This window comes from Pelophylax lessonae (assembly GCF_965119305.1).
Source record: "Pelophylax lessonae genome assembly, chromosome: 13".
NCBI classification, from domain to species: Eukaryota; Metazoa; Chordata; class Amphibia; order Anura; family Ranidae; genus Pelophylax; species Pelophylax lessonae.
Window position 1 is genome coordinate 97,293,696 of NC_138780.1, and position 27,547 is coordinate 97,321,242.

General features: G+C 42.2%; 1 protein-coding gene and 1 pseudogene across 2 annotated transcripts in view; both read right to left on the reverse strand.

Annotated features, from left to right (window-relative positions):
- LOC309569845 overlaps window positions 1-23,541 on the reverse strand; it is a 31,938-nt pseudogene extending 8,397 nt beyond the window's left edge. The window contains exons 1-2 of the transcript in view: window positions 23,528-23,541; window positions 10,961-11,463 (exon numbers count right to left, since the gene is read on the reverse strand). The product of the transcript in view is annotated as an uncharacterized misc_RNA (transcript). The remainder of the gene's footprint in view (window positions 1-10,960; window positions 11,464-23,527) is intronic.
- The window catches only part of SCFD1 (sec1 family domain containing 1), a 326,499-nt gene that overhangs the window by 155,963 nt on the left and 142,989 nt on the right, over window positions 1-27,547 (reverse strand). Inside the window, exons 13-14 of the mRNA XM_082275124.1 lie at window positions 27,064-27,137; window positions 26,121-26,202 (exon numbers count right to left, since the gene is read on the reverse strand). Of these exons, the coding sequence (XP_082131250.1) occupies window positions 26,121-26,202; window positions 27,064-27,137 (156 nt within the window). The remainder of the gene's footprint in view (window positions 1-26,120; window positions 26,203-27,063; window positions 27,138-27,547) is intronic.

Genomic DNA, 27,547 nt, shown 5'->3' on the forward strand with positions numbered 1-27,547 from the left:
ACCGTCAGTCTGATCCATCTGGAAATGGTCGCAGAGGAAGCAGACCCTTTCCAAGGCCCATCTGGGAGCACAAATAGTGAGTCTGACTTTCTAAAAGCCTCAGTAGCTGCCAAGTACACACTAATTGCCTGGACCACATCCAAGGCATGCAGGGCAATTTCCTTCGATATTTCGGCCTGGGACACAGGGAAGGCAACACAATGTCTTTTTTCAAATGAAAATCAGAGACAATCTTTGGAAGGAACGACATACAGGGGCGAAGAACCACCTCATCTCTGTGAACCACCAAGTAAGGTGAATGACAGGCTAACCCTGCCAATTCCAAAACCCTGTGCGCAGAGGTGAAAGCCACAAAAAGGCCACCTTCTGGGACAGCGTAAGCAGGGAAATCTCCCGAAGATTCCCAAAGAAAGCCTTCTGGAGAAATGAGAGCACCAAATCGAGGTCCCAAGGCGGCAACAGAGAATGCACTGGAGGTGTCAAGTGCCTAACTCCCTGAAGAAAAGTATGCACCAGGGAGTAAGTGGCAAAAGGCTGTTGAAATAAGACCTCTAAGCTCTAGTACTCAAGGCCAGTTTCTACTCAACCCCCCGTTGAAGGAAGGTTAAGACCTGAGCCACCAAACAAGAGCGAGGATGAACCCAAAGAGACTCAAACCAAGCAATGTACGTCTTCCATGTACTACGTTAGATCTTCCTAGAAGTATGTTTCCTAGCTTTTAACAGCGTTTGAAACACCGACTTACGACTGTAAAGCAGGACGGAAGATTGGTCCTTGGGACAGCAGATCCTCCCTGAGAGGAAGCTTCCAAGAAATGTTGTCCAGATCGGCGTACCAAGCCCGGCGAGGTCAGTCTGGGGCCACTAAGATGACCGGAATCCCTTCTGCCACGATCCTGCATAGAAATCTTGGCAGAAGTTTGAGAGGAGGGAAGGCGTAAATCAGATGATTCTGACCACACGGGCCACCAGCGCATCCGTGGTGTCCGCCAGAAGATCCCGTGACCGAGCCACAAACTTCTGCACCTTTCTGTTGGGCTGTGAAGCAAACAGATCCACCTCGAGAATGCCCCACCAGAGATACAACTGATAAAACACCTCCAGATGAAGGGACCACTCCCCTTGGTCCAACGCCTGCCAAGGTTTTCCACCCCGGAATGTATATGGCGGAGAGGGTTGGAACGAACCATTCTGTCCACCTTAGAATGCCGGCTACCTTCAGAGTCGCCAGGACACTTCTTTTGCCCCCCCGGTGAAGGACATAAGCCACGGCCGTTGCATTGTCCGATTGAATATGCACTGGACATCCCTGAAGACGATCTGCACAATGTTCCAGGCACGGCCTGATCGCTCGGAGTTCCAAGACATTGATCAGTAGGTCTGGACACTTCCAGTGTCCAGATCCCCTGAGCAGAAAATTTGCAGAGGATGCCTGTCCAACCAGATAGGCAGGCATCCATGCTGACCACTGTACAATATGAGAGGAGGAACCAGAGACTGCAAATTCTTGTCCCATTTGACCAGAATCTCCCTTGCATAGACCTCGTATGGAACTGTGCAAACGGAAATATCTTGAAGGTAGACACCATCAGGCCCAGCACCCGCATGCAAGTCCAGAGGGATGACCATCTGCTGGACAGCAGGAGACGAATTGAAGCCTGTAGTTTCTGGAATTTGTCCATAAGAAGGAGCACTCTGGCTAAAGGCCGAGTCCAGAGTCAGACCCTGATAGTTCAGTTTGTGGACGGAACCAGAGCAGACTGCTGCAAATCCAGAATTCAGCCGATCTCCCTCAAGCTCCTATGGTGATTTCCAGGTTTTCCACCAGAGCAGTAGGAGACTCCGCTCGCAGAAGTAGGACATCCAAGTAGCCCATTACCTCGTTCCCCCATTGGCATAACAATGCAAGCACCGGGGCCCAACACTTTCATGAAGACCCGAGGGACAGAGGCAAGACCAAAAGGTAACACCACAAACTGATAATGCTCCTTTCCCATGGCAAAGCAGAGGAAGCGCTGGAGACCGACACATATTGGAATGTGAAGGTAAGCGTCCTTGATATCGATGAAGGCAATAAAATCCCCCTGATGCAGGGAAGCCACTACTGTGCAAACAGACTCCATTCTGAACTTCTGCACCCGCACAAAGCAGTTCAGTGCCTTGGGGTCAAGAATTGGACGCACCTGCCTTCCTTCCCAGGGACTCTAAACAGGTTTGCGTAAAGCCCCTGAAAACATTCAGAAGTCAGAACCGGGACTATCGTCCGAAAAGAAAAGCTCTTGCACCACCCAAAAAGAGCCTGTAAGCGGACCGGGGACAGTCGCACGTCGGAAGGAAGAACCTTATCGGAGGGTAACAACGAAACTCGAACTTGTAGCCGGACTGAATGACCTTGTGGACCGGCTTGTTCTCGTACCAGGGGAGTCCACGGGTCCGGGAACCAGAGAAGATGTCCCCCCACCCTAGATACGGGTGGGAGCGCACCTTCCTGCTGAAAGGGCCTTGTCCACGGGTCTGGAGAAGACCGCACTTGACTTGCCAGACCAAGTTCGCCTTGATCCTCCAGAGGACGCCCCGAAGGGCTCTGATTCCTTGTCAGTCAACGCTGAGGGACGTAACAACTTCCTATGAGCCGAGAAGAAGAGCCCACGTCTACAACGAGCGTCCTTGTCCATAGTAGCCTGCTGAAGAAAGGTACTCTTTCCCCCCCCTGTGAGACCTTTATTGATGTCATCAAGAGCAGCACCAAACAGGTGATCTCCTTGAAAGGAAAGGTCAGTCAAGGCCTTGTTCGAAGTCTGGTTCGCAGAGCCAAAAGACACACTGAAGGACCACTGCCGAAACAGAGAGCTGAGCCACTAGGGGAGCCAGATTCAAAGAGGCATCACAGATAAACTGCAGCCCCTGGACCAGCTGGTCTGCCAGCTCAGCAAAGGCAGGGGGAGCTACTCCCTCTCCACGTCAAGGCATAAAATCTTAGCCCACTTGGTCAGTCTGCAACACCAGGGCAATAGTGAATATCGGACTCAGTGCCCAACCAGCCAGGGTGTACAAAGTGCAGCCCACAGCCTCCGCCTTCCTGTCAGCCAGGTCCTTTAAGGCCAGGGACTCTTCAACGAGAATCATGGTTGCCTTGTTTACCTTGGAAACCAGAGGGTCCACCATCAGTGGAACAGTCCATTCCTTAAGAAGGGACTCCTTATAGGGGTATTGCCTAGCAACTCGCTTAGGGACCCCAAGGGGAGGCTTTGTTCGTCTCCACTCTTCTGTGACAATTCTGTCAAAATAGGAGGGGAAAGGGAACTCCTTTGTCGCTCTGGATGGCTTGTGAGTGGCAAAGGGAACCTGCACCTCCGTCACAGCCACAGCAGCATCCTACAACTTAAAGTCTCAAGCACAGATACAATAAGGGCATCCACCAGTGCCTTTTCGTGCACGGTTGCAGAAGCGGACGTATCATCTTCACTATCTGAGGATTCAAGGTGCATGGTCGCAGACCCAGCAGGGTGACCCTGGTCCACGGCGGCTGAATCAGATTCAGGATCTGAGGAGATAGATGAGGCAGGGAAGGCGGGTCAGGCACTATTATGCCAGCCCATAGCCCAAAAACCACCTCCACCCGGGACACAATGGACTCCAGGACCGCCGCCAGTGCATTGATGGACCCGCAGCCCCAGAGAGGGGATCAGGTGGGTAGATGTGCTCCAAAGACTCCATGAGTCATCAGGGGAACCCCACAAAAAAGCGTAAAACACTGCTAAGAGACAACCCCCACCGCTCTGGCAGCATCACCAGGTTGCCAGTCACAGAGCAACAATCGATCTTCACCAGAGAGGGAGAGGATCCCACCAGACTCACCACCCCGCAGAAACCAGGCACCACAGCTACCAGGAGAATCTGCACTGCACTAGTGGTGATTAGGAAACAAAAGGATATAGGAGTCAGCACCAGGGGATGAGGAGAGGCTCCTAAGGCCGAAATCGCCACCCATAGGGCTCCACTGTCATAGCCGCCGCTATTTTCAAGCTCAAAGAGGTCTATAGATAAACAATTTAAAAAAAAGCTTCCTCTGATTGGCTGAGGCAGAGAGGTGAGCTTTTTACTTGACAATCACTGACTTGGCAAATCAGAGGAAGCTTTGTATTCCTTCACAGCATACAAAGCTGCCTATGAATGGCTGAGCGTCACTCAGCCAAACTCTCTTTTGTTTTAGGCACAGCCAGAACCCAGCACTGTGTAGTTTATGTAGCTGAACCTACAGTTTATGCAGCACTTTGTGTAGGAAATAGTTTGTTTGCACCATCTAAAACAGCTTCAATGAAAGCTGCAGATTTTAACTCCACTTTTATAGGAGAAAAATATTGCAAAAAAAAAAGTCATATTGTAATTTAATATTATTATACAGGATTTTTATAGTGCCAACAGTTTATGTAGCTCTGTACAATTACAATACAGTTCAATACAGAAGGAATGAAAGGGCCTGCTCATGGAGCTTAAAATCTAAAAGGAGTGGGAGGTGGTACAAAAGGTAATAGCTTCAGGGATAATCTGATGGAGGTGACTCGGATACAGTTCTTAGGTGGAGGCGGGGTAGGCTTTCCTGAATAAGCGAGTTTTCAGGGATCACCTAGAGGACAGGGTAGTGGTTGACCAGACATACTGGGCGGGGAGTTCCAAGAGACACTAAAGGCTCTAGAGAAGTCCTGGAGGTGAGTATGGGAGGAGGTAACAAGAGGGCTAGAGAGCAGCAGGTCTTGGGGGGAGCGGAGAGGATGATTTGGGCAATATCTGCAGGTTAGGTTAGTGATGTAGCTCGAGGTGATGTTGTGAATAGCCTTGTATGTTGTGGTTAGTATTTTGAATTGTTTACGATGGGTTAGGGGAAGCCAGTGAAGAGATTGGAAGAGAGGAGCAGCAGTCACAAAAAATGATCTATCATTTTTCAATATGCAGCTGCTGTCATTTCCTGTAAAATTCAATGCCATATGGCAACCTGGAGGCTTTTTGTACACATTTTGTGCTCAGAACTTTCCCAGAAATGTAATTTCTCTTTATTGTGACTACTGAACTAAAATACAAGTCATATATTTGGCATCCTCTGCAAGAAAAATGTCAGTTTTGAATAAATGCTCCTACAGGGTTAATCAATTTCAAAGGGATGCACACATTGCCACTCTCCTCATTAGGGCCCTGCAAGCGCATCAGCTGATTGATAATGAAAATCACTCCCATTCAGATTTACTTTTAACACTGACATAATCAAACAGTTCTTTCTTGAGAGCGACAAAAAATAAGAATCTGCAACAAAGTTTGCTGAAATCTGCAATGAACATTGATCACCCAGAGAGGCTTGTTTTTTCACTTAATGAAGCTGTACTTCCTTCTTTAAATGAGATTTTAGTGATTGAGTGAACATATGGTTTAAATGATCATACAGGTCTGCTGTTCTCTATCTCCCCCTTCTGTCCATGTCCCCATTGCAGCTAGGGATTTTGGAAAGCAGAGTTGGCAGCTAGTGCACATGCTCAGTATTCAGTGTATTTTCTACTCAGAACATTTCCTCCCTATCACATCTGAGCAGCCCATGTGACTATAGAGTCATGAATGTTGGCGAATACGCAGTGTTTTTTTGATTTTATCACTATAAGAACTGGAGCGCTACACTTTTTTATTACATAAATTAGTCTTGAGGTATATGCGATATGCTTTTTAGTTTTAGCTAGCTCTACTAAAAGGTTATTGATGATGTTGGAAAGCTACGCAAGGAAATATTGTATATATTACCTTTCGTAAATCAGCATTGTTGTAAAACAAGAAACTGCTGAAACTACACAATCCAACTAATCAGCATTTTTTTTAAGTATTCCCTAAAAATTAAAAGGAGAATATTTTGAGGTCCAGTACATCATTATTATTTTTATATCTGGATATCAGCACACCTTGAGGTTCATGGCATAAATATTTGTGGCGTGGAAGCTTCTATTGAGATTTTGCTGTAGCTTTTTATCTTCCTCTTTCTTCTTTTCAGATGTCTGATTTTTTTAGTTTTAAAGAGGCTATGAACAGAGGAAGAGGGGAATTCATCCACTGAGTTTATACACCTGTAAATAATTACTGATAATTGGATGATCACTAGGTGTAAATCTTGTATATATTTATTGCTCTAGTGGTTGTACTTATATGGTTTTGACAAAGCACGCATAGTCGTGTGAAACGCGTCATCCTTTTGTCCCCTACTATATGCCTGTAACATCTGTGCTGGATTTTATTATCAATAAATCTTGACTGCATCCTATGGGAAGTGCGGCCTTTGCTCATTTTATCATTCCAGATTCTCTGCAGCAGTGACAGGGTGTGCACCCCATTTCAGGAGCCTGTTCATCTTTGGTCCAGTGGATCCACCTGGAGCAGCGATACTACAGCGAAACTCAGTGTTGTGACAAATATACTTCCGCTTGTGAAAGAAAGCTCTCACCTTAAATATCTAAATTACAGAAAACGCAAGGTCATATAGGGCGTATTATACATCCACCAGGCTGTCCTAGATGGTTGGATACCTGCCTGTGCACCTGTTATATGTTAACTAGCACCTCATATCTACTAAGGTGCCAGTTTGCACTCTTGTGTTGTTATCCGGAAAATGGGTATAGGCCCCTTTAAGGCTGTCTAAAACTCATGCGGCCATGGTGTGTCACTCATACAGTTGTGTTCAAAATTATTCAACCCCCCCAATGCTGTAAAGGGTTTAGGGAATTTAGTGTACATTTGTAATTGTATTCAGAATGAAATCCTACAAGGACTTTTTAAAGAACCATATGCAACTAAAATGACATCAATTGGTTTTGTAATAAAGTAGTAAATGTTTCTTTTGTGAATTCTTCATTGACACAATTATTCAACCCCTTAAAGACTACCACTCTGAAGAACAGAGGTTCATTGAAGTGTTTTCAATCAGGTATTGAAAACACTTGTGGATGTCAGGGAGCAGCAATAAAGCCTAATAAGCACCAATTAGGCAGCTGTAAAATGACTGTGATACTCAGCTCCTTCTAGACATTTACTGATGTGGTTACAAACTTGGTGAAGTCAAGAGAATGGTCCAGGAAGACAGGAGAAGAGGTGATTACTCTTCACAGGAAGGGCAATGGCTATAAGAAGATTGCAAAGATGTTAAACATACCAAGAGACACCATAGGAAGCATCATTCGCAAATTCAAGGCAAAGGGCACCGTTGAAACGCTACCTGGTCGTGGCAGAAAGAAGATGCCGACTTTGACTGCTGTGCGCTACCTGAAGCGTAAAGTGGAGAAAAGTCCCTGTGTGACTGCTGAGGAACTGAGAAAAGATTTGTCAGATGTGGGTACTGAAGTTTCTGCTCAAACAATACGGCGCACACTGCATAATGAAGGCCTCCATGCCAGAACTCCCAGGCGCACCCCCTTGCTGTCTCCAAAGAATAAGAAGAGTCGACTGCAGTATGCCAAAAGTCATGTGGACAAACCACAGAAGTTTTGGGATAGTGTTCTGTGGACTGATGAAACAAAATTAGAACTGTTTGGGCCCATGGATCAACGCTATGTTTGGAGGAGGAAGAACAAGGCCTATGAAGAAAAGAACACCTTGCCTACTGTGAAGCATGGCGGGGGGTCAATCATGCTTTGGGGCTGTTTTGCTTCTGCAGGTACAGGGAAGCTTCAGCGTGTGCAAGGTACCATGAATTCTCTTCAGTACCAGGAGATATTGGATGACAATGTGATGCAGTCCATCACAAACCTGAGGCTTGGGAGACGTTGGACCTTTCAACAGGACAATGATCCCAAGCATACCTCCAAGTCCACTAGAGTATGGTTGCAGATTAAAGGCTGGAACATTTTGGAGTGGCCATCACAGTCATCAGACTTCAATCCGATTGAGAACCTCTGGTGGGACTTAAAGAAAGCAGTTGCAGTGCACAAGCCTAAGAATGTGACTGAACTGGAGGCTTTTGCCCATGACGAATGGGCAAAGATACCCGTAGATCGCTGCAAGACACTTGTGTCAAGCTATGCTTCACGTTTAAAAGCTGTTATAACTGTAAAAGGATGTTGTACTAAGTACTAAGATTGAATGTCACTTGGGGGTTGAATAAAACTGATAATGATGTGAGCACAGAAAAGACATTTGTGGTTATTTCATTATAAATGTTATGTTATATTTGTCTGACCTACACGTGCCTCTTTGATTTAATTGTAAGCAGGATGACTGAATGATCAAAATCAATGTCAAACTGGCCAAAACAATCAATTTCAGTGGGGGTTGAATAATTTTGAACACAACTGTATGAACACTGCCAAGAGAGCATAAACAGCCTCCAGTTGTGTAGTATTTAAAATGTATTGTTAAAACTTGTGTTAAAAACAACTTGCATATCTTTAAAACACAAAGAAATACAGCTAATGCTTGAAATTGCATCACTTCTGGTCGGTGTCACCAGGCTCCGCCTTACTGTTATATCACAAGTTTTTTGTAGTATCTTACACCCCCAAGAATGTTAAGTGTGTCATCACTCTCCCTCAAACACTATGATAACTGTCAGTGCAACTAGTTGAAAGTAAAATAGTGGATGCTCCTATTGCATCCTGGGAGCAGAGTTGTTCCTAGTTCAGGCCTTTATGCTGAGGAGGAGCCAGATTGTCATTTTGGCAACTCTGATATTTGTGTATGACTGTGCATGTGTTTTTCCCACAGAGAGTGATAATCTTTTTCTAACAACTGCACTGGGCTTATGTTTCATGAGCAGTCAAGCAGCACTTAGAGAGAAGTTCATCTCAAAATATACCATATTTTCAATACATATTCATTTCATAGAATGGTTACGGTCTTTGTTATCTGTATATATACAATTATTGCCCTTATATGGTATTTTCACAGCATGCCTTTGATATACATACACACAGACAGTACCATATACTGTAAAAACTGTTCTATACAAGGCATACATTGGAATAGCAAGCAAACACATTTCATTTCATTCAAACACTGTCAAGCTCCACTGATTCATATTTATTCTGTATAGTTTCAGATTAGCTGCTAAAAAGGAAACTGGTGTTTTCATTATTCAGAAATGTAGCACTGAAAGAAATCTGGAGCGTTTTCAGTAAGTTTATTCCTTCAATCAGGAATCAAACCCCCGAATGCATGTTTGAACTCAAGAACCACTCAGCACGATACTGAATATGGGATTTTTCCCTTTGAACCTGGCCGCCCAATCCACAACAGTGTGTAATCAGGAGACGTCGCATGCACATATCTGGTTACAATATCAAGATCTCCAGAAATAGACTGCAACCTTTTACGAGGGATATGTAATTTTACATTGAATAAAGTTGCCAAAAAGTAAATTTTCAGGATGCTTTGCTGCCAAGCACTCTTATCAAAAATCTAACATGTGGAGTGTCTTGTTCTTGTGAAAATTTTGTGGTACACCTCATTCTTCATTATAACACAGTTAGAGCTCTCGCACATGAGAACAAAGTATGCAAGTTTGAAAAAAACAAAACAAAAACGCTCATATGCAAATGCTTGTGCTTTTGTTAGCACAGCCAGAAACACAAGTTCTTAAAGACAGGCTGTATGCTTGAGCAGAGAAAACATGTCTTTTCCAGCCTCTAGAGGTTGAACCACAGACTCAGATTACAAAAAATGGCCGCAGCTCAATATCTAGGGTGACTACAACAAAATGGTAGCTAGACGATTTTCGGTCTCCAGTAAATAAAAGGCAATCCGGTCCCCCTGATGAAGTGACATGACGTGACGTAACGCGTAGGGCATCCCGAACCAGAAGTGCTGAGTATTACTTGCTTTACCAAGGCGTTTTTTTACATTTTTATTGATGTAAGAGGTATTCTTTTAAATAAAATCCATTTTAACCTAATTTGTACACCTGGTAGGACAAAAAAAGTGGGATATCCCGCACTAACTTATAGGTAATAATATATGGCCTGTCTTGTGAAGGGTGGCTGCATACAACCTAATTGTGTTCCCACATTATGAATCAAATAATTAGACTGTGTGTTGTTGTGTCTAATGCCCTTAGTAGTTTCAGTAAAAGAATTGTGTTAGAAGGTGCAAACAAAGTCTAAAGTCTTCCTCTTTAGTGTCCTTGGTAAATAGTAAGTGGGTCATATATACAGTTGGGCAAAAAAGTATTTAGTGAGCCACCAATTGTGCAAGTTCTCCCACTTAAAAAGATGAGAGAGGCCTGTCATTTTCATCATAGGTATACTTCAACTATGAGAGACAAAATGAGGGGAAAAAAAATCCAGAAAATTACATTGTCTGATTTTTTAAGAATTTATTTGCAAATTAAAATAAGTGGAAAATAAGTATTTGTTCAATAACAAAAGTTAATCTCAATACTTTGTTATATACCCTTTGTTGGTAACGAAAGAGGTCAAATGTTTTCTGTAAGTCTTCACAAGGTTTTCACACACTGTTGCTGGTATTTTGGCCCATTCCTCCATGCAGATTTCCACTAGAGCAGTGATGTTTTGGGGCTGTTGCTGGACAACACGGACTTTCAACTCCCTCCAAAGGTTTTCTATGGAGTTGAGATCTGGAGACTGGCTAGGTCACTCCAGGACCTTGAAATGCTTCTTACGAAGCCACTACTTTCATTGCCCAGGCGGTGTGTTTGGGATCATTGTCATGCTGAAAGACCCAACCACGTTTCATCTTCAATGCCCTTGCTGATGGAAGGTGGTTTTTACTCAAAATCACGATACATGGCCCCATTCATTCTGTCCTTTGCACGGAACAGTCGTCCTTGTCCCTTTGCAGAAAAACAGCCCCAAAGCATGATTTTTCCACCCCCATGCTTCACAGTAGGTATGGTGTTCTTTGGATGCCACTCAGCATTCTTTCTCCTCCAAACAGGACGAGTTGAATTTTTACCAAAAAGTTCTACTTTGGTTTCAACTGACCATATGACATTCTCCCAATCCTCTTCTGGATCATCCAAATGCTCTCTAGCAAACTTCAAATGGGCCCCGGACATGTACTGGCTTAACCGGGGGACACGTCTGGCACTGCAGGATTTGAGTGCCTGGCGGCATAGTGTGTTACTGATGGTAGCCTTTGTTACTTTGGTCCCAGCTCTCTGCAGGTCATTCACTAGGTCCCCCTGTGTGGTTCTGGAATTTTTGCTCACCGTTCTTGTGATTATTTTGACCCCACGGGGTGAGATCTTGCGTGGAGCCCCAGATCGAGGGAGATTATCAGTGGTCTTGTATATCTTCCATGTTCTAATAATTGCATCCGCAGTTGATTTCTTCACACCAAGCTGCTTGCCTATTGCAGATTCAGTCTTCCCAGCCTGGTGCAGGTCTACAAATTTGTTTCTGGTGTCCTTCGAAGGCTCTTTGGTCTTGGCCATAGTGGAGTTTGGAGTGTGACTGTTTGAGGTTGTGGACAGGTGTCTTTTATGCTGATAACAACTTCAAACAGGTGCCATTAATACAGGTAACGAGTGGAGGACAGAGGAGCCTCTTAAAAAAAAAGTTACAGGTCTGTGAGAGCCAGAAATCTTGCATGTTTGTAGGTGACCAAATACGGTACTTATTTTACTGAGGAATTTACTAATTAATTCATTAGAAATCCTACAGTGTGATTTCCATGATTACTTTCCCCCATTCTGTCTCTCATAGTTAAAGTGTACCTATGATGAAAATTACAGGCCTCTCTCTCATCTTTTTAAGTTGGAGAACTTGCACAATTGGTGGCTGACTAAATACTTTTTTGCCCAACTGTAAACATCGATATAAAATCAAACATTGGTTCCTAGGCAAACTCTAATACAGTGATTATATATGTGAAACACAATGTGTAATGTGAGAAAAATGCAAAATCACAACATCGCAGTGTAATCGCATAAACTGAAAAAGTCCTTAAAAGTGCAACATGTATATACAATTCATAAGTGAGTCCATAATAATCTGTAATCAAAAAAGTGCTGGTGCTTCGGTGATCCCCACCACCTCCCAACTTATGCGCTTCCCTCTATGTTTGACCTCTCTTACTAGGTAAAATTTCACCTTCCCCTATATGCTGGGGGTATGCACAGTGGGCTCCTCTTGCGTCGTCCTCGTTTTTGTTTATGCAATTATATTGCGATATTGTGATTTTGCGATCACGCCATTGAGTTGTGGTTTTTTTTTTTCCAGTACATTTTTGTGTTTTACATTTACAGTTGTACTCATAAGTTTACATACCCTGACAGATTTCATGATTTCTTAGCCATTTTTCAGAGAATATGAATGATACTACAAAATCTTTTCTTTCACTCATACTCTGGCAGAATTTATGATTTCTTGGCCATTTTTCCGAGAAAATGAACGATAACACAAAAACTTTTCTTTCACTCATGGTTAGTGTTTGGCTGAAGCCATTTATTATCAATCAACTGTGTTTACTCTTTTAAAATGATAATGACAACAGAAACTACCCAAATGACCCTGATCAAAAGTTTACATACCCCAGTTCTTAATACCGTGTATTGCCCCCTTTAACGTCAATGACAGCTTGAAGTCTTTTGTGGTATTTGTGGATGAGGCTCTTTATCTTCTCAGATGGTAAAGCTGCCCATTCTTCCTGGCAAAAAGCCTCCAGTTTGTTCCTGTAAATGCTTGGGATATCTTGCATGAATTGCACGTTTGAGATCTCCCCAGAGTAGCTCACGGATATTGAGGTCAGGAGACTGAGGTGGCCACTCCAGAACCTTCACTTTATTCTGCTGTAGCCAATGACAGGTCGACTAGGCCTTGTTTTTAGGATCATTGTCATGTTGGAATGTCCAAGTACGCCCCATGCACAGCTTCCGGGCTGATGAATGTAAATTTTCCTCCAGTATTTTATAACATACTGCATTCATCTTGCCATCAATTCTGACCAAATTTCCTGTGCCTTTGTAGCTCACACATGCCCAAAACATCAGCGATTCACCTCAGTGTTTCACAGTTTAAATGATGTACCTTTCATCAAAGGCCTTGTTGACTCCTCTCCAAATGTAGCGTTTATGGTTGGGGCCAAAAGGCTCAATTTTGGTCTCATCACTTCAAATGACTTTGTGCCAGAAGGTTTGAGGCTTGTCTCTGTGCAGTTTGGCGTATTGTAAGCGGGATACTTTGTGGCATTTGCATAGTAATGGCTTACTTCTGGCGACTCGATCATGCAGCCCATCTTTCTTCAAATGCCTCCTTATTGTGCATCTTGAAACAGCCACACCACGTTTTCAGAGTCCTGTTTTTCACCTGAAGTTATTTGTGGGTTTTTCTTTGCATCCCCAACAATTTTCCTGGCAGTTGTGGCTGAAATTTTAGTTGGTCTACCTGACCGTGGTTTGGTTTCAACAGAACCCCTCATTTTCCACTTCTTGATTAGAGTTTGAACACTGCTGATTGGCATTCTCAATTCCTTTTCCCGCAGACCCTTTGACAATCTTTTGCTTTCCCCATGACTCAGAATCCAGAAACTTCAGTGCAGCACTTGGTGAAAGATGCAAGTGATTGTCAGGAGTCCAGAAACTCATTGACCTTTTATACATACACACTAATTACAAGCAAACAGATCACAGGTGAGGATGGTTACCTTTAATAGCCATTCAAACCCCTTTGTGTCAACAGGTGTGCATGTTATTAGGCCAAAATCACCCGGGTATGTAAACTTTTGATCAGGGTCATTGGGTAGTTTCTGTTGTCATTATGATTTAAAAAGAGTAAACACAGTTGATTGATAATAAATGGCTTCAGCCAAACACTAACCATGAGTGAAAGAAAAGTTTTTGTGTTATCGTTCATATTCTCGGAAAAATGGCCAAGAAATCATAAATTCTGCCAGAGAATGTAAACTTATCAGCACAACTGTATAATCACTGTATTAGAGTTTACCTAGAAACCAGTGTTTGATTTTATGATATCGATGTTTATATATGACCCAGTTACTATTTACCAAGGACACTAATAGAAGGAAGACCTTAGACTTTGTTTGCACCTTACAACACAATTCTTTTACTGACACTACTAATGGCATTAAGGGCAACAGCACACACTCTCATCATTTAATATCTACAGTACAGGAGGTCACTTTGTTTTACCCTAACATATGGATAAGCGCGGTGGACGGTACCTTAAAGGCACCACTATCACAGATTGCTAGGATAGATCAGGCAGGGCCAGGATCAGGCCAAGATCGATAGTGGATTGTTCTATTGTAATCAAAAAGGTAATTTGATTACTTACTAAGGTGAGAGCACTGCGAGCGCATATGGTGTCACAAGGAGGTGGAAGCACAACAGTTGTCTTCTCACTGGCATGCAGGAATTGTTATTTGTGAAGAAAGAGGATTACATACGTTATTCACAATTGAAAAATAAACTATTATGCACTTTAATATAATATATGCACTTTGATATGGACTTCTATTATGCTTTGTATATGTGATTCAATTTTGTTTATCTGATATAGATATATATATATATATATATATATATATATATATTACAGTTTATTATTTTCTATATATACATTGATACAATAGAGAGTTTGCACAACACCAGTTACAACTACATATTACCTTACTTGTGGGAACACAGTGGGTGTTTGCAGCAACGATCACTACAACTATTAGTTTACACACTATTCATACACAAACTGAAGCAAAGTAAACACAGTTTACTATGCTTTAGTGATAAATGAACACAATGAGCGACTTGTACGGATTGCTCATAGTGTTCATTCAGGAAAAGAAGAAAGCTGTTTAGCAACCCCCCCCCACACCACTCTCCATGCTTACATCGAACTCCCTAGTGTGCCCCAGCAGCAGTTGCAGCTGGAAGGTAGGGGAGGAGGGAAAGCCATCTAGCAGCAGCACTGCAGGGAGGGGTCTCCTGGGATCGATGAGGGGGGGATCCAATGCACAGGGGGTCAAGAATGGTGGGGGCACGTATTTTATTATTTTTTTACACTGTGACTCCCCTGTAGCACATAAAGCCGATGGGAGGGGAGAGGAGGGAAAGCATGCCGCTGCAGGAAACACAGTGGATCAGTGTTGCAGGTATTGGTGCTTGTGGGTGGGTGGGTATTGGTGGTTGTGCTGCGGAGATTGGTGCGGTGGAGAAGGGGGAAATAAAAGTGGCTGGGGGGCTGGGTTGGTTTACATTTAAGAGAATAGCTCTGATCGGCAAATTACCAGCTGCTAACCACAGCTATTGGTTTGTTCGGTCTGCTGAACACTTTTCCATAAGCTCATGGTCTAGGAAGTGACCATAAGCTTATAGCAGGAGGAGGAATGCCAGGTCTGTATGGTGTACTGACGTGAAGAGGTGACAAAACATTTTTAGTAGTAAAACATTGGCACTGCATTAAGAACATTAGACATCTGGACATGTCCAAAAATACTTTTAAGCTGGTCATACACTCAGAGATTTCCAAACAAATCTTAGTAAAAATATCCATACAAAAAATCTCAGTACATTTGCTAACTAACGAATATTGTTGGAAAGTTCTTCAAAATTTCCCCAACATAAACCACATACATTGTCCGAAATTTGTGTATTTGAGATAAAATTTCCATCCAGACCCGCTAATGATTTGAAATCAAATGAATGTAAGTAATACGAAAAATTCTACTAGTATGTGGCCAACTTCAAAGTGCCACACAAGAAAAGGATTTACAGCAAATGGACGATTAGGTGCTCATTTAGACAACGGTTAGTGAAGCTGATGGTGCCATAAATATACCAGACAACATTTGACGGTATTGTCAGTCTAAAAGGCTACACATACAGTATGTAATATTCATTAAACCTATTCCAATTTGTTACTATTTGCCTATTTCTCTGCTCCCTGACTTTTAAATGTTCATGTCCTTCTCCTCAAAAAGACTAGCTATTTACACATTCCCATTCAAACTTTTGAGAAGCCAAATCAAAGGGTGACTGTACAATGACAGTCTTAACACGAACTAGGACTCAAAGTAAAAAAACCAAGAGGGTTATTTGGACAGCTAGCAAGCTAACACTTTTTAGAAAAATAGGTCAGAAATGATAATCTTGGTATTTCTCTCAGGAAAGGTTACTTTAACCACTTTACCACCGGAGGATTTTGCGGTCTTACGTCTGGGCCACTTTTTGCGATTCGGCACTGTGCGACTTAACAAACAATTGCGTGGTCATGCAACGCCGTACCTAAACGAAATTTACGTCCTTTTTTTCCCACAAATAGAGCTTTCTTTTGGTGGTATTTGATCACCTGTGCGATTTTTACTTTTTGCGCTATAAACAAAAAAATAGCGACAATTTTGAAAAAATAACAATATTTTTCACATTTTTTTATATGAAATTCCCCCCCAAAAAAATGTAAAAATCTAAATTTTTTATCATTTTAGGCCAATTTGTTTTCTGCTACATATTTTTGGTAAAAAAAAAATCGCAATAAGCGTATTTTGATTGGTTTGCGCAAAAGTTATTGCGTTTACTAACTAAGGGAAAGATTTCTGTCATTTTTGGTGTTTTTTTTTTTTAACGAGTAATGGCGGCGATCTGCGATTTTTTTTTTGCGGGACTGCGACATTGCGGCGGACAGATCAGACCCTTGACTGACATTTTTGACACTTTTGGGGGTACCAGTGACATTACTACAGTAACCAGTGCTATAAATATGCACTGTTACTGTAAAAATTACACTGGCAGGGAAGGGGTTAATTTTATTGGAGAGGGAGGGGTTAATGTATGCCTGGTGCTTACTGACATGTGTGGGGGGAGGTGACTGATTGACACAGGGACAGACCGCAGGTTCAGCTATGCCGAACCCTGCAATCTGACACTGCCTGTCACTTAGGAGATCCGCCCACTTTGTTTACTCCGCCGGGAGAGGGGAATGTATGGCGACGTAGGTCTACGTCGCCAGACGTTATCGAACCACTTTGCTGCAGTAGAGCTCTAGTGAGAAGCGGTAAAGTGGTTAAAATAAAGTCAATTATCCTATATACTGTGCTGCTGCTGATACTTTCATGTATATTGTTGTAGCTCTTCTATAAAGCATATTTATGCTCAAAACAGAAAAACATTCAGTGGAAAATAGAAAGAACTGCGCCTTTACAGTACTGTGCTTTCTTTCTTGTTCATTGCGGTTTTGCTAAAAATACCTGTTGATCTTGCCATTAGTACTTCTATGGGTATGCTTTCTGGTTTAAGATGACAACACCACAGGCTTGGAATTAGGTCTATTGAAGGCGGCACCTACTTAATTCCAGAAAAAGATTACTGCAATTCAACCTCAACATAATCATTATAAAAGCAACTTGTTATTTCTAATCCCAGCAAAAAAAGAGACTATAAAACAGGTCCTTGAGCATTTAGCTGCAAAATGACATAAAGGAGTATAACTTATAAACTGGAAAACAGCTAGAGGTGCTTATCCTTAAATCACTGCTGCAGACATGGAGCGAGGGGGCTGCATGCAGCCCATAAAATACCAGTTTAGCATGCCAGCACAACAGCAAAGTCTGCATTGCACCATCATGTAAAGCTTATGTTGATTTGCCATCTGCTTTAAGGATTTTTAATTTAACACGTGATCTACATAAACAAGCATAGCCATATAACGTTTAGTAATAGTTTGTACAACTCCTAAGCTCTTCATTTGTCTGTTTTGTTTTTCCAGCCGAGTTCCGTATTATTTTTAACTGGAAAATGCAAAACATTCCCTTTTTAGGAATAAAATTTTCCACAGTAACATCATCCAAAATGTATTTGACAAACAAATTATCCAAACCAAGAACTCTGTCTAAAAAACTTAAGAATAGTTGGGATAGGCAATTACAGCTGACACACAAACCATCAGGCAGGGAGTTGTGTCATGACTTCTTAAGTGAGCAGACATTTGCAGCTGCTTGTGTAGAGAGGCAATGTGCTACACTGGCAGCAAAATACATATCATCTGTCTCTCGTTTTCATATTTTTTTGGTTTTATGACCACTGATTTCCCTAATGCGATTGAATCTAAAAACCTTAATTTTTGAAAAATTAATGTATTTTAACATATGATTGCAATAAGTCCTGCTGAACAGCAGCACTTAGATTTGGAAAGGGAGGGACAACACTAGGAGCATTTTAGGCACTGCTGTATGCACTTGTGGTTTACATGCTGACAGGAAGAGAGAGCAGAGAGTAAAAATTATTATTTAGCATTGTTTTGCTACTCTTTCACTGCTCAATTAGTAGTCTGCAGTTGTAAAAGTGACAAAACTCATATGCCTCATGTACACTGCTACTTGTAAACGGACGTTTAGGAGCAGTTGGGCGTTTTTTTCAGAAGCCCCTGAACCCTCCTCTATGTTATCTTATCTGTCTATGTACACTGAGTCGTTTATATAGTCATTTAGAGGCAGTTGAGTTCAGTGTCGTTTTTTGGAAAGCAATTATTTGCGTTCAGGATGTTCAGAACGTGTGTTTACAGACGTTTCAAACGCAAAACACGACCAAACGCGATCACCCGCGTTTACCGCTTGCGCTTTTCCATTTTAAAGGGGAATGATTTTTTGACCTCTAAAAACAGATCTGAGCGCAAACGCCCGCTAATTGCCGCTGGACGCGGCTGCAAATGCGACACAACGGACGTTTTAGGGCCGGTTCACATTTCTGCGAGTGCGCCAATCGCATGTAATTCGGAGCGCACTGCTCCTTCATTACATGCGATCGGAGGTGCGGATGTGAATTCAGCCATACACTTTGTATGGCTGAAATTCGCACTGTATCCGCACCAAACACGCACATGACCCTTTTTTCCAGCCGCATCAGGATCGGATCGCACAGTGGTTCACACTTGTGCGATCCGATCCTGTGCGAACTGTCAGATCGCACTGCGATATGCGATCAAACTGGGGGTGTCGTTAACATTTCATTGACACTCTCTGCGTATTGCATATGGCAGTGTGAACTGCCAGATGTGCGTTTGCAATGGGGGAACAGGCTGCGAATTCGCAGCCTTCCCACATCGCAAAAGTGTGACCCGGCACTTAACCACTTAAACCCAAGAAGATTTTACCCCCTTCCTGACCAGGGGGTATTTTGCGATTCGGCACTGCGTGACTTTAACGGACAATTGCGCGGTCGTGCGAAGCTGTACCTAAACGAATTTGACGTCCTTTTTTTCCCACAAACAGAGCTTTCTTTTGGTGGTATTTGATCACCTGTGCGATTTTTTGATCATGCGCTATAAACAAAAAAGAGCGTCAATTTTGCAAAAATAACAATATTTTTCACATTTTTTTATATGAAATTGCCGCCAAAAAAAATGTAAAAATCTAAATTTTTTAACATTTTCGGCCAATTTGTTTTATGCTACATATGTTTGGTAAAAATAAAAATCGCAAAAAGTGTATTTTGATTGGTTTGCGCAAAAGTTATCGCGTTTACTAACAAAGGGAAAGATTTTTGTTGTTTTGTTTTTTAACGCGTAATGGCGGCGATCTGCGATTTTTTTTGCGGGACTGAGACATTGGGGCGGACAGATCGGACCCTTGACTGACATTTTTTACACTTTTGGGGTTACCAGTGACATTACTACAGTAATCAGTGCTATACATATGCACTGTTACTGTAAAATGACACTGGTAGTGAAGGGGTTAACTTTTTTTGAGAGGGAGGGGTGGTGTGTGTCCCTAGGGGCGTGATTCTAACTGTGATTGGCTGTGGCTTGAGCTGTAGGAACAGTGATCAACGGTCCTACATAGTAGAACCGTATGATCACTATTCCTACACAGGGGAGAATAACAGGCGGCTTGTTTACATCAGCCGCCTGCCTTTCTCCCGCTGTCACGGACATCGGGTCCGCCGGGCACACGTGCGGGGGGGGGGGGGTCTGTGACCGAGCGGGAGCTCGCCTCCGGCGGCGCGCGCTCGCTCCCCAGAGCCTCACAGGCTAGTGATGTACCCATACGTCACTTTGCCTGTGAGGGGCTGACCGCCGCAGTATATGTACTTGCGGCGGTCGGCAAGTGGTTAAACATCCTTTACATAGCTGTAAAATTCCAGCGTTCAAAGGACCTTTTAAAACGTCCCGTGTACATGTAGCCTAAACATAAAAAAGCGCTGTCTAAAAGAGCTGTATGAACCACACACAGGATATATTTATACATCTTTTCACACAAGATTCACACATTATTGACTCAGGATTTACACATATCTCTAATGTAATTAAATTCGAATTTTAGGGTGAATCTAGTGTGAATGTTGTGTCAATCTTGAGTGAAAAAAAATTATAACTAGAACCCAAAGCGCTGAACACAATTAAATATATTTTGCAGATAAGATAGTTCACCTAATTTATATTTTTGGTGCTTGGTTATTGTGACGAGACCAATCTCACCACTGGGCATTGGAGAAGCCTGGTTTCTCGCCTCCTGCAATGTGACTATGGACCCTCTCATCAGCCCATGCTAAACGTAAACCCCATGGCGATTTGACTGTGTTTGTGGCATCTGAGCGCTGTTTGGATATGTTGAGCGCTCAGATCCAGGCTATCTGGGGATGGGATGAATGTGGGGGTTCTGTTCAGTAGACTGGGAGTTATACATTTTTGTGTCTTTTGGTGTTTCTTTAACCATGTGGCTAATGGAGTCTTACCTCTATCCTGGAAGCTAAACCTTATTCCTGTAAACTGTAAGGCACAGGAAGTGCACTCCTAATATGGTCATTCCAGGAAGTCCAATGAGGAGACGGACTGTCTGAGGTGGCTCTCCATTCACCTATTGTCGGGTGTGCTAATGAACTTGCCTGCTGTCTGCTAAGAGATGTATTGACACTCAGAGTAATGTGTATTGAGGGATCGTTAGGGAACCATTGTTCTGTGTCTGGCTATTGTGTACATTGATTACCCCCTGGGGGCTTCTGTCTCCTTGCACATGGCAGTCCTTCTGGTCAAGCTATCTGACCAATCACTGCTGACTCATTTTCAAGCCCTCATTTGCATGGCTGGAGAGGACCTTATGGGGAACTGCAGGTACTGTGCAATTGACCAATGGGAAAGCGGTTGTTGGGGGAAGGACATTACAAATTCTGTATAAAAGTGTGCTGTGTTCTTCCAATAAATGTTGTTCCTGTTTTACCCTCAACTCAGAGCTTTGTCTCGTTATTGGGGGGATTTATTGTATGCTGTTCCAGTTTGACTGCTAGGAGTGTAAACCCTTCATATGTTTTTTCCTATTCAGCTGTATGCAGCATTCATAAGGTTCCAGCTACACTGTTTGCATCATTCCTTGGTTTCCAGTTCGGGAGTTTGGTGTCCTGCAAGTAGCTGTGCCTGTAGCTCTGGAAGGGGAAGATCTCCTAAACGGTTTTAACCCTTTTGTGTCCGGGGTGCCGTTACAGTTATTCTTTCATTCGCCTTGTTTTTGTGAATGGAGGAATTAGTTTGGTTTTCCCACAGTCAGCTGAATAAAAAAAAGATGATGACCCATATATGGCCAGCTTAAAGATGAACCATCTAAATCTATACCCTCAACAGGTGACATATTAGAACACCACTCCATAGGTATCCCTGTGACGTCAGATAAGTGCAAGCAATTAACATGCAAACAAATGTCAAAATTCAATACGATAAGCATTGTTCCTGCAGGGATCAAAGAACACTCTTTTGTCACAGTAAAGCAATTGAAGAAAAAACCATGCACAGGTTTTCTGGAATCCTAGCAAAACCATATTGCATGCAACAGGTAAATGTTGCAGGAAATTACAACAATACAATTTTACATGGAAAAAAGAGAGTGTATCCGAGCTCTGGACTGGCTGAGAGGAAAACAGTGTATATTTAATCTGCTGCCTCCACTTAAACAACTACCTAGGTAGATGCTGATGTAGGATAGGAAATGTTAGTGGGTATGGCGCTGCTTGTGCTGGGTATTTTTTGCAATGCTCAGTGCGTTGCTAAAACAATAATGTGTGGCTCATAATATAAAAAATAAATATGTGCTATATATATGAATCCTATACCAAAATCAAATGCAAAATCACAAAAATTAAATACGTAAAAAAACATGTGATTTGATCCAATAGTGGTGACTCAAGTGAAAAAGTGACATGCGCATACAAGCAATATAATAAAAGTCCTTTGGTTTGTTATTGCACACGATAAAAACACAAAAAAATCAAAATATAATGTGCTGTCTAAAAATATTCTTGCCATGTGTCTGTGTTTCCACTCGTGCTCCCCCTTTTATGTACCGCACTCAACAGAAACCTCCCCCCACCAGGGGGTATCCAGCATTCACAGCACCAGTGGCTGTATGTTATCTCCTCTGTGCAAATGGATGGCTGACACTCTATGTTCTCATGCTCCGGTTACCCCCACGGTCTCATACCATTCCTTTGATGTGGTAGCTGCCTTAGTTGTCTTTTATAAGGCTACGTACATTTTCTGCAAGTACAGAAAAATTCCTGTTGATCTTGCCAGAATTCCACTGGCTTTGTACCTTCCTGTATACAGAACTAATATCTCAAACAATTTTATCAGCTTTCCAATTGGTAATCTGTCAGAGAAGAAAGCTGATAACATTGTTTGAGATTTTAGTTCTGTATACAGGAAGGTACAAAGCCAGTGGAATTCTGGCAAGATCAACAGGAATTTTTCTGTACTTGCAGAAAATGTACGTAGCCTTATAAAAGACAACTAAGGCAGCCACCACATCAAAGGACTGATATTAGACCGCGGGGGTAACTGAAGCATGAGAACATAGAGTGTGACCCATTCATTTGCACAGAGGAGATAACATACAGCGACTGGTGCTGTGAATGCTGGATACCCCCTGGTGGGGACAACTTTCCGGTGAGTGCGGTACAAAAAAAGGGGGAGCACAAGTGGAGACACCGGCACATTGCAAGAATATTAGAGACTTTGACAGCACAAATATTTTGATTTTTTATGGTTCTAGTGATTTTTTTGTGCAATACCAAACCGAAAAACTTTTATTTTTATTTTGCTTGTATGCACGTCACCTTTTCACTGAGTCACCATTATTGGTTCAAATTGCATGTTTTTTATTTTTGTGATTTTGCATTTGATTTTGGTATAGGATTCCTATATAGCATGTATTTTTTTAATATGAGCCACACACTGTTGTTTTAGCAACCCACTGAGCATTGCAAAAATACCCAGCATAAGCAGAGCCATACCCACTAACATTTCCTATAATACAATTTTCCAGGCAGTAAAGATGGACATTAAAGAAGGAACTGCTCTGTCTTTCAGATGATCCATGAGGTTCAATCAAATCATCAACATTTTTTCTTATTGGAGGTAGGCTATACTCTGCTCTTTGCAGAAGATCAGCTACTAAAAGTGTCAAGACAGAATTGAAGTGAGATTCAGTTTCATTATGGCCTAATGAAGTCAAACAGGGCTAACGCTCAGCTGTTTAAGAAGAAACAAGTCCGTCATCTGTACTTCTCAAAAGCTAGACACCTTCTCAAACTGACAAATTTGTGTCTCAAAACTCACCTTTGTGTTTTCATATTTGTGGGTATGGAGGCACAACATTATATATATATATGGTATAGTGGAATGTGTGTACAAATTTACATTTTGATATACACTGTTCTGGGCTGTAATTGTGCAAGGATCCAGTAGAAGCCTTACTGAATACATCTCAAAATGCCCCATGGCCTACAGTAGAGCTGCACCATTTTGGATAAAATGAGAATCAGAGTTTTTTTTGCCTAAAATAAAGATCACAATTCTCTCACGATTCTCGGCGTAACATCATCTTTCACATTACACAAAAAAATTAGGCTACCTTTATCGTTTTGTTTTTTTTTATATTCATTAAAGTGTATTTTTTTCCCAAAGAAATTGCATTTGAAAGGCCACTGCGCAAATACAGTGTGACGTAAATATTGCAACGACTGCCATTTTATTCTCTAGGGTCTCTGCTAATAAAAAATATATAATGTTTCAGGTTTCTAAATAATTTTCTAGCAGAAAATACGGATTTTAACTTGTAAGCAACAAGTGTCAGAAAAAGGTTTAATCTTCAAGTGGTTAAACTGTCCTCATTAAGGGCTAGTTCACACTCTTGCGAGTGCGGTGATCGCATGTAATATCGGAGCGCACTGCTCCTTCATTACATGCGATCGGATGTGCGGTGCGAATTCAGCCATACACTTTGTATGGCTGAAATTCGCACTGCACCCACACAAAAGACGCACAGGCCCCTTTTTTCCAGCCGCATCAGGATCGGATCGCACAGTAGTTCACACTTGTGCGATCCGATCCTGTGCAAACTGTCAGATCGCACTGCGATATGCGATCAAACTGGGGGTGTCGTTAACATTTAATTGACACCCCCTGCGTATCGCATATGGCAGTGTGAACTGCCAGATGTGTGTTTGCGATGTGGGAACAGGCTGCAAATTCGCAGCCTTCCCGCATCGCACAAGTGTGAAACGGGACTTACAGACCGAAGTTCATCCCTTTGATCTAAAAGAACCAGATGATACAATGTTTCTCTTTATCTCTCAGCACTAAGCAATGTGTTGATCATAAACTTTCCTGGCTGTGATTTTTTTTTCTTTGACAGCTGCGAGCACTGATCGTGGAAATGCCGGATTATTATCGTGAGGGGGGCTAATTATCTTTATCATTAATGCCACTAAGCACAAACCACAGACCTCTCTTGGAAGTTGCCAGTGTTAAACTTTTCTGAAGTTATTCTTCGCTTGAACAGGGCAAGAAAATTGAAAAACTGTCTGCCCCTCTTCAGATACTCATGAGAAATTCCTCCAAACTATCTCACTCTCAACCAAACCACTGGACATCTGGCTTACAAACTACTGTATATAGATACATGGGTTGCTGATAGGAATGGGGAGATCCTTAGCCTTTTCGCACCCCCATTCCTCCACTTCCACTTTACCCTCTCATTTTTTCTACCTCTTTCTTTCCTTCTTCTGACTGCTTCCTTCTTTAATATCTGCGTTTTCACTTCTCTTTACTTACGTCCTTTTTATGTAGTTACAAATCTTTTGGAACACTATGAAAACTTTTGATAGGCACTCTTGGGCTCATATTTGTATTACAGATATACATTCCTACCATGAAGGACTATAAACATACAGATCATTTAGTATAATATTTATCATACAGTACAGATTGACTCAGTCTAGCTTCTACTACATCAGAATACACATAGAACTGAAAAAGTGATATACAGTTCAATAATACATGTATTCTCCTGGTAATGTTAGCAGATCTAGCATTTACAATCATCTGCGCTACAAATTTCTATGTACAACTATTTCTGAATGTACCTCTTTTGATTGGTCTCTGTAATGAAAGTTTTCAATTAACATCATGGAGGAAGAAAAAAAGCTAGACAACACAGACTGACAAAACTAATACAAGAATGCAGCTGTAGGGCCCCGCAAGTAGTATGAGTCTTAGATCTGTCCCTGCATCAAAGAAGAATAAGGGAGTGACTGGGTTAGCTTCAAGAGATCTAATGTACATTATTATGATACAGGATTTATATAGCGCCAACAGTTTGCTCAGCGCTCTACAATGTAGAGGGGGGACAATATAGTTACAATACATTTCAATACAAAAGGGACAGGAGGGCCCTGCTTGTGGAGCTTACAATCTGAATTACAATTGAGGAACAATATTAGGTTTTAATGACCAAGCATAAAATAACTAACTACCAGACAAGTAATAACCTCACCCTGCCTAGTAAAATGTTGCTTAGTTTCCTAGGGAATAGCCTTTAAGATTGCATAATATTCCAGGTGGACCACTATGTAATACATGTGGAAAGGTTAGAGTATATGTCGCATGCCTAGGAAGGTGTTATGACAATCACCATACTGCATTCTGTGCATAGTACAGTACTGGTGGAAGGGTACTGTGTTTAGGATCTCACCCAATTTATCTCAGTGTGAATGGTAAGATTAGCATGTGTGCGGCCAGCTGAAATAGAAATAATAATCTTCTATTCATTCCAGACAAACATACTTTCTTACACACTAGGAAAGTAAAATAAAATAATTTGGCACTGTCTACATTATGTATGTGTGTTCATTTTAAGTTGACAACTGACCTTGATATGTTCCAGCACGGCAGTGGCTACATTAGTGTGTAGGTCGATAAGTCTTTTCTTCTCAAGGAGTTCTGGGAGCGAGCTGAGAAGACAGAACCAGGATAACAAGGTTAATTCTTTGTATGTTTTGCATGCTATCTGTAGTTAGCCTGTTTGTCATATGTGTTCCCTGTAAGAAGCAGAAGTAAGTCAAATGGATTTCCCGCACACTCAGGTTTTGCTTATTTGTTTTTACAGAAGTCATTCCACCTTTATCAAAAACACGTATTCAAACAGATATCTACATGCAACTTCAGACTGAAAGGCATCCAATATTTCCCAAACTCACAATATAGTCCAATCTACAGAAAAGAAAACTAATGGCATTAAAGCGGAGTTCCGGCCATATACACTTTTTTGAGCAAAAAATACTGCCCCAATCCTAAGCTATCCCCAATTATCCTAACACTAACTAACATTACATTTACTGAATAAAGATAAATACTTACCTTTAAAATTGATTGCAGAGCACGGCCATCTCCGGTGTGGGCATCTGAAGCCATGGTGTCCCCCGCTGTGTCCCTCTTCCTGTTTATGGGCTACCCAGAATGCCGATTGCAATCTCACGCATGCGCTGTATATTGCGATCGGCACTCAGAGTAGCGGCCGGCCGTTCCCATTGCATCCTGGGATTGATGATGTTCATCTCCCAGGACACAATGCAAAGGAGGAAGTGATGTTGGGGGCCGTGGCCGCACAAGGAGGAAGAGGAAGGAAGGAAGGTACGTTTATTTTCATTAAAAACAATGTAAGTGAAACAAAAAAAAAAATATTAAATTATCCAATTCTTTTTCAGGTTTTTTAAGCTAACTGATGCTGCAAAGTTTATTTTTAGGCTGGAACTCCGCGTTAAGTTTAAATGTATTTCAAGTCCAACAATTTACTGTGAAGAAGCTGTGTTTACCTGACAGCAGACGTAAGCTTAGCTGTATTGTCAGACAGCATGCTGATTGCACCTTCATCTTCCCCTTCCAGTCCCTGAAAAACACAAGATCAATATTTTTTACCTTAATGCATTCTCAAACCAAACCGATAGTAGTGCCCTCCCAGCCCCCCTTAAAGCGGTTGTAAACCCTAAAAAAAAAAACACCTGCAAGACAAAGGCATAATGAGCTAGTATGCATCGCATACTAGCCCATTATGTGTAACTTACCTTAGAACGAAGCCCCGACATGGACTCCCGGACATCGCTGCGGGCGCTGCCATAATCCCTCGCCGTCTCTTCCGGGTTCGGGCGGTGATTGTCCGAAAGAGACGGCTCCGGCGTGATGATTGGCCGGAGCCGTGATGACGTCACTCCCGCGCATGTGCGCGGGAGTGATTTTCCGGCAAGCTCCCGGCAAACAAAATTGAAGGTCCCCCATATCCTTCAGAGCGCATGCGCCGCT